The sequence below is a fragment of the Diabrotica undecimpunctata genome, chromosome 2 (genome assembly GCF_040954645.1).
Source record: "Diabrotica undecimpunctata isolate CICGRU chromosome 2, icDiaUnde3, whole genome shotgun sequence".
Taxonomy (NCBI): Eukaryota; Metazoa; Arthropoda; class Insecta; order Coleoptera; family Chrysomelidae; genus Diabrotica; species Diabrotica undecimpunctata.
In genome coordinates this window covers 161,906,751-161,919,180 of record NC_092804.1, presented here as the reverse complement: position 1 = coordinate 161,919,180, position 12,430 = coordinate 161,906,751, and the positions used below count along the sequence as shown (strand labels likewise).

At 31.9% G+C, this 12,430-nt stretch overlaps 1 protein-coding gene across 1 annotated transcript; it reads right to left on the bottom strand.

Moving 5' to 3' along the window:
* On the bottom strand, positions 1-10,768 carry LOC140435150 (myelin expression factor 2-like). Its single transcript, XM_072523896.1, has 6 exons — positions 10,648-10,768; positions 5,889-6,493; positions 3,158-3,560; positions 1,618-1,830; positions 1,389-1,555; positions 1-449 (listed from the first exon to the last, which is right to left on the bottom strand). The coding sequence occupies exons 2-6, from the start codon at positions 6,483-6,485 to the stop codon at positions 255-257; spliced, it is 1,575 nt and encodes a 524-aa protein (XP_072379997.1). The 5' UTR covers positions 6,486-6,493; positions 10,648-10,768; the 3' UTR covers positions 1-254.
* Positions 10,769-12,430: the final 1,662 nt, after the last annotated feature.

Sequence of the window (12,430 nt, the reverse complement as noted above, 5' to 3'; positions counted from 1 at the left end):
TCACGATCAAGTGTTTATTATGACTCATAAAAAAGTTAACACAAAATGGAATTTGGAAATTTCCAATGTTACAACCGTAAAACATAAATACCTAAACATACTTTAATCAATAGTGTACCGACACTAATATTACTGGATAAATACAAATACTTTTATTTTTCAAACACCTCTTATGATGTTTTACACACAGATTATAATGATTATCTAACTAAAAATCTGATCTTAAGGGCTAAACATTTACAATACTAATCAGTTTAGAAATACAATCTCGCGTCAATCATTCTGCCGTCGATGCGGGCTTTATCCAAATTTTTGATAGCTCTTTCTGCCTGCCAATCAGAACCGTAAGTTACGAGAACGCTTCCATGCATCTTTTCTTCAAACCCATGGACATCTCCGAATTCTGTGAATTTTTCATGTAGTAGCTTGTAACTTGCAGACGGAGGGAGCTGGAAATAAAATATTTTCGTATATTTCAAATATAAATGTGGAGAAATCTGTCTATCCTTCATACAAGTTAAATACTGTGTTTATATGGGATTAACGCAGAATTGATTGTAATTAAAATTACATTTTTGACTAACTAAAGTTCCATTCCGGAAATCTTTTTCAAGAAGATTAGTTAAGAATTTTGTTGAAAAGAGTGTATAACCGATAGACATATATTAATATAGATCACAAGGTAAACATCAAAGGAATCATCTAATCAAGCCCAAAACACCTGCTCTAATGAAAAGGCAATTCAATAAGAAAAAAACCTGCTAACAAAAAATGACACCCATTGTCATTTATTAACAAACAATCCCAGAAGATAGAAGAAAGGAAAGAACAAAACACTACTAGCAATCCAGAATTACTTACAGAAGGGACCAAAGGATGACAACAATTCCATATGTAAAGGACTTATCAGAAAAATTAAAAATGATAAGAAATACGTATAAAAAATACATTCAGATCTATCCTGCCCAAAACCAAACCTACAAAAGATATCAAAGGACTGCATCTATAAAGTGCCCTGTGAATGCAAAAATTTTTATGTGGGAGAAACCAAAAGGCCACTAAATGTCAGAATAAATAAACATGAAACATACATCAAAAATGGGGACAACAGATCACAGATATAGTACAATGGAAAGATGCATCAATAATCATGAAAGAAACAGACATGAAAAAGAAAAAATCAAAGAAGCAGCCCTCACCATACTCAATAAAGAAAAATATGTAGCAAACTCATCAGCACGAATGCAGTGGACTAGTAATTTCCTAATTGTCCTAATTTCTGATTCTTATTCCATTAGTTATTAAAACAATTAGTTCATTTTACCAATTTTTAAAAAAATACAACTGGTAAGCATGTATGAGAAATACATATTTAATTATTAACTTACATTTGAGATCAACACTTTTCTTGAAAAGCTTTTGCCTCCGCCATCTTGTCTTGTTCCATTAAAGCTCATTCTGTCATTTCCTCCATAATTGCTATTTCCGCTCTGGAAGTTTCTGCCTCCTCCATTGTTTGAATTGAAGTTTGAATTCTGATTACCGTAGTTATCTCCTGTGGATAAAATATTCTTTGTACCATTATCGTTCCTCTACTCATAACGTTTATTAACTTACCTGACGAACCTCTGTTGAAGTTGCCTAGGTTTCCGGAAGTTGAGTTTTGGTTGTTCAAACCGGAGAGTTGCTGGGTCGCTGAATTTTGGGCCGAAAGGGGATTCTGAACCAGCGACGAAAGTTCAGTAGCCCCCAATCCGTTTCCCAACAAAGTGTTGGCTAGCCCGGAAAAATTTTGGTTCAAACTGGCTAAGTTACCAACATTGCCAAGGCCTGTAAATGGTACTGTGTTAATCAAGTGGTCATAGAAAAAGCTTAACACTAGGATGTCGAATTAAAGTAAATTTTTCTTAAAGGCAAAACATTTTTAAAAACTCAAAACTTCTTTTATTGCACTAGTGTTAAGCTGTTTAGAGTAAAACAAAGTAACTGCCAATAATAATTTTTTGTGCCACAAAAACTGCTCTCCGATTTTTTGTACATATTAATTGTTGGTGTAATCTAAGAACTAAAGAGTGGACATTAAAGGTTCACTTATATAATTACTTGTATTGGTACATCATGCATATACAATAAACAGTGATAAAAATTTAGGACTAAATAGTAAATACACATTTTTACACAATTTGTGGAAAGTGCCAAAAGAATCTCTATACATATAATTATTGTTTTTAATATTGACAGTGACCTGCACTATTGCTACTAGAACTAGCAATATTTTTCAAGATTCTATAAACTATTATTGACAATTATTTCATTTTTATAATACAACGAAAAAAATATACTAAAAACTCATTATCCAATATTTACTAAGGTACTTTCTAACCCAAATGTTTGCCCAATGGGTCTGAACAAATCGATATATTCAATTGATAAAGATGTGACGGAAGCTTTTTAACACATCAGTAGACAAATAACACATTAGAAGAAAAAGTAGTCTGGATAAGCATAAGTTAATCAACCACATAATTTATGTTCATGTGACCATAACATTGGAGAAGCAAACTATAGTGAGTAGATTTATTAATAAATAATCTCAAATGCACCTAGAGGACAGCAAAAATGACTATAAAAAATAAAGTACAAGCACTAAAACAAGAAACTACATAATAGTAGATAAAAATATCAAACAAAACATTGCAAGAAGAGTGTAAATGAAAGTAAAAAGCTTTCACAACTTGTACCAACATAAATACGACATTCATGTCTATTATAAATTGAACCCGATCCATTGTGTTTAGATAATATGAGTTTTTAGTGAAATACCTGTTTCCCATTTAGATATTGAATTTGATTATTTGTTTTCACCATTTACAGCTAAGAGTGTCAATAATTTTGATACACTGAATTCCATAATAGGCTGCATCCATTTTAGTAATCAAGAGAAAGCAAGAACATGACACTCTTAGTTCTACAAAAAAGTAAAAAAAGCAAAACCAAAAACTAAATTTTAATTTTCACTGATTACAAACTCGATATACTCAAAAAATCAACAGCAACCAAGCAACTGATACACAGTGAAAATTAAAAATATGAATATTTTCCACCTGCTAAGTTTGTAGAGAAAAATCCAATAAAAACACAAAATCAAAAAACATACCTGAGAGAGCACTGGCCAACTGTAAAGAACTATTAGGTACAGCCCCCAAAATCCCAGAACCAGTTGTCCCACCTTGTGAGCCGCTACCCAATGAAGGTAAATTGTGAGCCACATTTTTTAAAGCTTCCCCATTAGGTCCCAGACCCATGCCCACAGATCTCAATCCCTCTGGTAATTTGGAATTATCGTTGACTCTGTCCATACGTACAGCCAATGTTCTATCATTCAAAACTTGGCCTTGCAACATAGAGATAGCCTGAACTGCTTCTACAGGGTGATCATACTCAACAACAGCAAAACCTCGAACTTTACCATCCTTATCTAGAGGCAGGTCAACATTGATGACCCTACCCGCTAGTTTAAAGACATCTTTTATTTTTTTCTTATCAATGTTGTAATCCAACTAAAAATAAGGGTCACAATGTCTATATTAAAGCTGTAGGTTGGAAATGCTATAAATTTAGGCAAAAATCTTAAAAGGAACTCATGATCCAAGACAGAATGTAGAACAATTTTTGGAATTTAGAATGCTATAACTTGATATTAAAATTATTAATAATACAACAGAACCGCAATGGCCACGTGTGCAAAGAACAAAAACATAATAGCATATTATTATTAACGACGGCGAAGTAAAAAAGAAAAATTCTCATAGTTCACCATTTCATATATAATATAAATGATGAGATTACCCTTGCGTTCAATATATTTTTTGTTTACATGGAAATTTTTCCATATATATAATAGCAATAGTTTAATACAAAGGACAAAGCCAAACAAATACATGCATTTTTTATTTTGATCTCATTGATTATTCCAGAAATACAATGCTGTATCTTATTAGAGTATATTCAAATTATCCAACCAAATTCAACAGTGTCCATATTTCTCAAAGCATCAGTAACATAACTGAAAAATGCCAAAGAGAATCATTAAAGAATTTTCCAACAAAAAAACTCCAAATTATTTTGTTTTATCACGAAAATGTAATTAAATTAGTTCTACACTGATAACCATTAATAAATCGAAAATAATATAATGACTGGACTTCATTGTTGATGTTTCCTTTCTAAGATGCCTTATACAAAATATCCTAGTTCATACAAAATACTTATAAAAACCAATACATTAAACCCTTTTTTACAGAATTAATGTTTCCAAATACCTATATATACCGAAACAATTTTAAATGATATCGCTGCACAATACTTAATCTTCTAGTATTGTAAACTACTTATTTTGTTTTTTTTTATAGTGAAACATGGATAATTCTTACATTTTTGTAATTTAAATACATCTAAGATTCAAGCTTTGTTATGTAGTTCCTTCAACTTCCAATTAGACATCAAAATATCTATCATTCAAAGTGATTTTGACTAATTTAAAGTTAATCTCTGACTGCTGCAAAAGTGAAGTGTGTTGATATGGCCTCCTCCATAGATTTGTAAAGAAAAAGATCTGGTGAACATTAATGTTAGTGTTCTAAAAAAAACGCTAATAGATTTATTTTGTAAAAAGAATGTTACACTTTTCTTATACTTGAAATAAATAAGTTGATGCAATCCACATTGTTTCAAAAACATGGAGTCGAAATCTATGGAGTATGAATGGAATAAGAAAATTGATGGCACTTAATCAAATATATTGAGGAGGAAAATGAAAAAGGAAAGAGAAAAACATGGGAATGAAATGGAGGAATCTGTGAAATTGTAACAGATATTCAAGCTTCAGTTGATGTCCAGGAATTAAGGTAGTTTATTTAGCAGAAGGAGAACTTACACACAAAAATGTTCAAAGACAACTTGACTACCACTTAGCATGTTCAATATAAAATACAATAAAAACGTTTTTATTATTTTTCCTAATTACAAGTTTTGGATAAATCAATTTCAAAATCAACGTCAGCTTCGGATATTCCCAGTTTCACTTTAGTTTAATTAATGAATTTAAACACTGAAAATAGGATATTCCATGTACAGGTACAATTTAATGAAAATAACCTAGAATACCTAAAAAGTGATAGAAAGAACAAGACAAACATGTACTGCTTCTACCTTAGTGATAGAAAGAACAGACAAGAACAAAATCAGTTTAATAATAGTGCACATCTATAAGGATGTAAGAAATTCTAAAAATTTCTTTTTCTGTCCAAGACGTATTGGTTTTTACCTATTGTATGAACTCACAATCACTACAACCATGATCAAATTTACAAACCCATATCTGACCATTTTGGGAAATTAAAAATCTATCATCTAGTCACCTTCATTTATAACAGAAAGCTAGAATTGATTCCGAGAGGATTGGGAAATGCATAAGAAAAAGCAATTTCCAAAATACAGTGAGTGTACATGCAGTAGACCAGGTTTAGTAAAAAAATAATGGCGATTGAATTAAAAACAATAATGGAAAACAAGAAAACAAGTCAATTTTAGAAGTTATTTTCTAAATTTTGTGAGAATTTTCCCATTAAGCTTGTATCTGAAAGGATAACTAAATTTGACAGATTTAATATTTCAACCAAAATGTGCCACATGTGGTTGTACTACAGCCTTTCATTTTACCATCCAAATTTTACATAAAGAAAATTTCAATACAGAAAATGCAGAACAAGTCAGTATCTTTATGTTCTAATTACAAGATTTTCCATAAAATGGGCCCTCTTGAATGGTAAAATATCATGTTACAGTGATTGATGCTGGAATTCTATAAAATACACAAAGATACTTACATTGGCCACAAACACCTTATTGTTAAGAGGGGGATCAATTTTCAAAGATTCAAGAAACTGTGGACTCAATCCATAAGTGTTGCCCCATTTATCATTACCAAGAGACAAACTATTACCCAAATCAATATTCATGTTATCAACTCCACTGAAGCGATTGTACTCTCTTCTTTTACCACCTCCCTGGTTACTCACAATAGCCCCAAATTTATCTCTTGTAATGCCTTGATCATCTTTTACCACCAACTTACGCCCCTTAACCTCATAACGCTGCATAAGCTCGAGACATTTACCAACAAGATCGGAATCATTAAATTCGACAATGCCACTACCCCTTGGCTTGTCATTATCATCGACAAAAAGCTCCACGAAAGTTACATCACCGATTTTGCTACGGAACAGATCTTTAATATCCTGCCAGCGGTATTCATATGGGATGTTGGATACGTACACTCTGTTTTGGGAGGGTCTCATGCTTCTAGGTTCACGGGCACCTCTATCATTGCTTCTCTCTCTGCTGTTATCGGCTCGGGCATTCATACGATCCCTGCGGGGACGATCTCGATCGCGACCCCTACGGTCTTTTGGAGACTCGCTCATTTCTGAAACTAATAATAAATTTATTTATAAAAACTTTGACCATCGGGTTTTCTTTTATTTTTTAATTATCAGCAAAATTAAAGGACCAGATACGCGGGGATACAATCCACTCCTGGGGACTTGATATTTCTGAGTCGTGTGATTGCGTCTTTCACTTCAAATATTGAAGGAGGTTCTACGTGAGTGTTATTTCTTGGTTTTTGGGGTGACGCATCATTTTCCACTTCGGTACCAAGTAGTTCTTTGAAGTGCTCAACCCAGTTCCACTCTATCTACCATGCTCAAAAATAAACACAAGATTTTCGAAGGAGGGTCATCTTTTTCCGGTAAATCGAAAAAACTATGTGCCGCAACTAATAAAGAACTCGATACTGCAATGGTCAAATGGTTTACCGTAAACAGGGCTGCGAAAGTGGACCACTGCTTAAAGAAAAAGCAACACAGTTTTCGCAGGCGCTAGGTGGTGATGAGAATTTTAAAGCATCAAGTGGGTGGATGAGCCGTTTTAAGGCCAGCCACGAAATTATGCCTGGAAAAATTTGCAGTAAAGTGAAGAGAGTTTCCAAAGAAGTCACTGACAACTGGTTGAAGTCATGGCCTAAAATAAGACAAAATTACAGTGACGATAATGTTTTCAATGCCGACGAACTGGGACTTTTTTTTAAACTTACTGCAGATAAGGCCCCGGAAATTCAAAAATGAACGTTGTATAGGTGGCAACTTATCAAAAGAAAGGGTAACTGTACTCGCGTGTGCCAATATGTCTGGTTCCGAAAAAAAGAAGTTAGTCATCATTAGGAAATCTCAATACGATGTTTCAGAGGTGTGAATCAGCTTTCTGTCACATATGAATTTAATAAAAAATCGTGGATAACACCAGATTTTTAGTGAGAACTTTTGAATTGGGACATCAAAAGATTCTTTTAATTGTTGACAATTGTACAGTCCATCCGAAAGTTAACGCTTTAAAAAACAAACTTTTTTTACCCCCAAATTGCATATCTGTTCTATCTATCATAAGGTCCCTTAAAGTTCACTACAGAAAACTTTTAGTTAAGAGGATCCTGAATAATGTGGAAAACCGTAGTGAATCCCCTGTTACTTTATTAGATGCCATAAATTTGATCCACAAAGCATGGAAGAAGATGAATATCTTATAGCAGAGTGATTGAGGTTACAACAGCAAGGTCAAGAACCAACCCAACTGAACAATGATGACGAGTTTGCTGAATCAAGATCAAGATGGAGAAGACAATCGCGGTGAATCTATGCAAGAAGGTCCTAATAGACAAGATGTGGAAAGTGCTTTAAATGTTGTAAGAAACTTTATCCAAAGACAAAACACAAATGAAGAAGCATACAACTGTTTCACATCTTTAGAAAATATGATAAATTGAATGATACTGGACAATTTAAAGCAGTCAAAAATGACGACTTCTTCTAGTTGTAGAATCAATAGTTTATGTTATCCTTGAAAATAAGCTTGTATACATTATCTAGTTGAAAAAAAAATGTAAGTACAGATTTTTTGTTTTAACCTATATCATTGACAATGAAAGTAAACAACTCTTTTTTGTTTTAATGTATTTCATTAACAATAGAAGTAAACAACTTTTTTCAAAAACGCCATTCAAACAATATTTAGCATCTTATATTGCTCCAAATGGCTTCACTATAGGAAGTTAATGTTTTAGAAAACTACATATTCACATGTATGCACAGTATTATTGTTGTCTGATATAACGAGATCAGTTTATAATGAGGTAATTAATCTGCTGCAGATAGCAAAACTTAAGTGGAAGTTCACTGGACATACCATAAGACAGAAAGACGACAGATGGAATAAGATGATTATACACTGGAGACCATATAGTTACAAACGAAAAAGAGGAAGGTCACAAATGCGATGGTCAGATGACTTGAAGAAACACGCAGGCCCGAAATGGATACAAACTGCCTACAATAGAGATACGTGGAAGAAGGAATGCCCAAAATTGGACAGCAATGGCTGTATAGATAGATAGATAGATAGATAGTCTGCCATTTCAGTTCTCGTTGTAGAGGGAGTCTACCATATATGTATGCTCAGCATCAAATAAACAATCAGTTAAAAGCCAATGAGCCTCCTAGTTATCGCAGCACCCTTGATTTTACTATGATAACTTTTGACTGAAATTATATATTCAGAGAGGTTTTAAATAGATATGCATTCTGCCAATATGATAATATACCACCACAGAAAGAAATTCAAATAGTGCTCACATATTTCAAACAAATGATAAAACTGATAAAATACATGGAGAAATCTTCAAACTACAAGGGGAAAACTATATCAAACCCATAAAAAACCAAAACAACATTTACTAGAAAGGACAGTTTCCTGATATTTTGCTCAATTCTTTATTACTGAAGAAAGTATCTCCAAAAAGGGAAGACTATAAAACCATAGGTTTGATAAGCCACATGTTAATCTTCCTATATACAGGGTGTTACACGATGAGCTTACAGTATCTATATATTAGAAATTACACATTACTTATGAAGATTGGTTTACAGAAATAAAAAGTTATAATGAACTTTTTGAGAGTATTTTGAGACATGCCACTTTCAGTTATACCGGAAGTGAACAACAACTTAGTTATTTTAAATTGAACACTATATAATTATTGCATTTTTAGATTCTGCATTTCTTGGTTTTTTGTAAACTGGTTACAATGAAACAAAACTGAGACAAAAGAAATTGCCATTATGATTCACAGAAAATTACATACTGTGTTAAGATATGATTGGATATGGCATCAAGAAGGCTGAACATGAAGATTAGAGTGTAGGGAGGCGCTAAAAAACAACAGAACATCAAGATCGCCGTCTAAAATTGTTGGCTCTAAGAGACTGCCTCTGCACTACCAGGTTTATTTATACAATTTACAATAATATCCGCAGTGGTGGCCTTTTTTTAAGCTACACTGGTGTTGTACCTCTTACCCCTGAACACCAATGTAATTCACATCTTTAGTGAATATGAATATGAAAAGACACGGTGAAAGACGAGATCCACAGTACTTTGTGCAACAGCACATGTACTACACTGTTGGGGTTATGGCATTAAGTGTCAACGCTTATAAGTCAAGGTCATCTCTAGTCTCCATTGGAGTAAACATGACAGTTCAGCGATATATAGAAGAAATCCTGGAACCTCATCTTATACCATACCTTCAGACCAAGAGAAAGAATATCCAAATAGAAATATTCACATCTCGCATTTCATCGGACAACTTGCAAAAATGACACAAAAGGTCCTGCAAAGTTTTAGGTCTTCAATTAAAGAAAGTTACAATAGTAAAAATAAATTAAGCGTTTTGAAAATTGATTATGCACCTTTCTGAAAATAATTGCGACATTCAATTCGGTAATTTCTTTGAATCATTTATTTGAACAACTTATTCAATAAGTAAAAACTTTGTAAATTTAGGAAAATGGAAGTTATCGATTATGAACAAGCAAGTTGATTGATTTTTGACAGGTACTCTGTTGCTGTACATCATTATGCCGGGTATTAGATTAAAATAAAATACCGTTTATTTTATTGGAGGAAGTCCAATGAACTACGTCAATTAAATAGATAAACAAGCAAACATTTTAAAATTCCCAACGCTTTTAACAATTGAATAATTGATTATTACTACGATGCTATAATATGACGCTTGCTAATCGATACCTTTGCTGGGAATTTACATTCGCTCAAAACCATTATAATTCAGCAGGATAACATTATCAATTGTAATTATATTGTGATAAATGCACTAAAAAATCGGTACTAGTGTAACAAGCCGGAACGATGTCTACTGAGATGAAATTTTTATCAATACTTCACTACCTATTTTAATAAACATGGAGGATTAATAAGACATAAAAACAAATTGAAACAAATATAGCATACAGTAAAGTAACATTATACAACAATAACATATTAAAAAACAGATTATTTTGATTTTATTGTCGATAATAAACGATTATGGCGACATACCGACATCTTGGTCCGCTGCTAAGCAAACTTTTTACAGAAATATAATTTGATTATAATAACCCGGAAAATGCCAAATTATACGAAACTCATCAGAAAAACTTAATTAACAGTTCAAAAGTAAAATAAATGAATTACCTTTACTATATACTTTTTTAAATGGTTCTGCACAATCCCAGAAATAACTACACCTATTTTCTATTTTACGCCGATCGAAAGAGGAACAGAGGAAGGGACGAGAACGAGAGTTTACAATAAGCGTCAGCAGTTATTGATCAACGGTTTCGAAATCGGAAATTTCTCGATTCTTAACGTAGTTCGATTATTTCGTTGTTAGGTTGGTTGTTTATTGCATCTATGCCTGAAAAATAGTTTTCCGAAAACTTTTGTTTTGTACACACTTTTTTGTAACATTTTTGCGGGTAATATAAAAGATAATTTATTCTGTTCTTGACCTTCTTAATTTTTTTAACGTCTGATAGATTGGCAGTCCTACAAAATTCTCATATTTTTTTATATTTTCTTATGTCCCTCCAAAGGCACCGCTTTTGGTTGATGGATTATAAACAAAAAAAATAATTGCTTTTTCTGTGATATAATGACACTTGTTAAATAAAATGCGTATATCTTTTGTGAAATTTTTATGTAGCTGCCACCGCCTCTTTAACAGAATTTTCGAGCGTTTTAGCTTGATGTGATTTGTTTCTGCGTTACGTGTATACACAATTTTAATTTGAGTTGCTATGTATTTTTTTACTTACGATAAGTTTTAATTTCAATTTTACCTTTTAGTACATCATATACATACCTACCGAATAAAACACTCTTTATTTGGTTAAAATAATTAAGATTTATTTGAATATTTATTACGATTGCAATTTTATCCGATTCTGTCACTCAATACAAGTATTAAGGCGGGTGGCGTCGATTTTATATCGAATGTATCGATTTCTGAGGCTTCAAATCACCGCCGGCGCCACCAACGTGTAGAAGTAAAATTTTCCAATAGGATAAAATTAAAATAATTTCTTACCACATTTAAAAATAAATATAGATAACCATAATATACTATATTCTGTCAAATAAAACATTAAACATTTATTGTAGCCATATGTTTGAGCTTAAAGATGACAGGTTAAATTTTGCTATTATTCAGTTTTTGTTTAAACATCAATACCCTAACAAGAAGAAAACTGTAAACTTATAAACTTCGTAATGTGTAATGTGACCAATTTCTGCGTAATTATCAGCAAATATATTTTTTATCTATGATCAGCAATCAAATATTCAGCAAACTTCATGGCTTCGGAATAGAATAATCTAAAATATATAATCATTTAAATATTAATACCTTACGAATAGTAATAAGATATTATGTTTATAAAATATTGTATACTATATTATGAAAGAAAGTCTGTGGAAGTATGAAGTATGGCTATATCTACAACAGAGAGCCATTTAGCCGCATCTTTAAATTTATAAAGTAGTTTCCATTGACCAATATTTATAATATAAGCTATAAATTTTATTGAGTCATTTTTTTTTGTAAACATTTTATAATCATTTTATCCATACTAGAGATTGTACATCTATACAATAGTGTATCAATTCATGTTAAATTATTTTAGAAATCGTAGCTCATTCGAACTTTTCAAAATATTGTATGTTTGTTTTCATGTGATTCTCATAATATAGTTTTCAACTATAAAATTGTAAATAAATTGTAAATATTTGAAAGTTTTTGACAATACTGCAAATATAGAGATGAAACATATTGCTTGACTGATATCTAAATTTAAATTGAAATGTGAAGTACATTTTGACTAATTTCAAAAAATAAGAATGTTCGAGAGAAGGATAAACAATTCCAGGTATCAAGTGGTGAGAATAACAAGGTTCAAGAAAATAATAATAAAATATG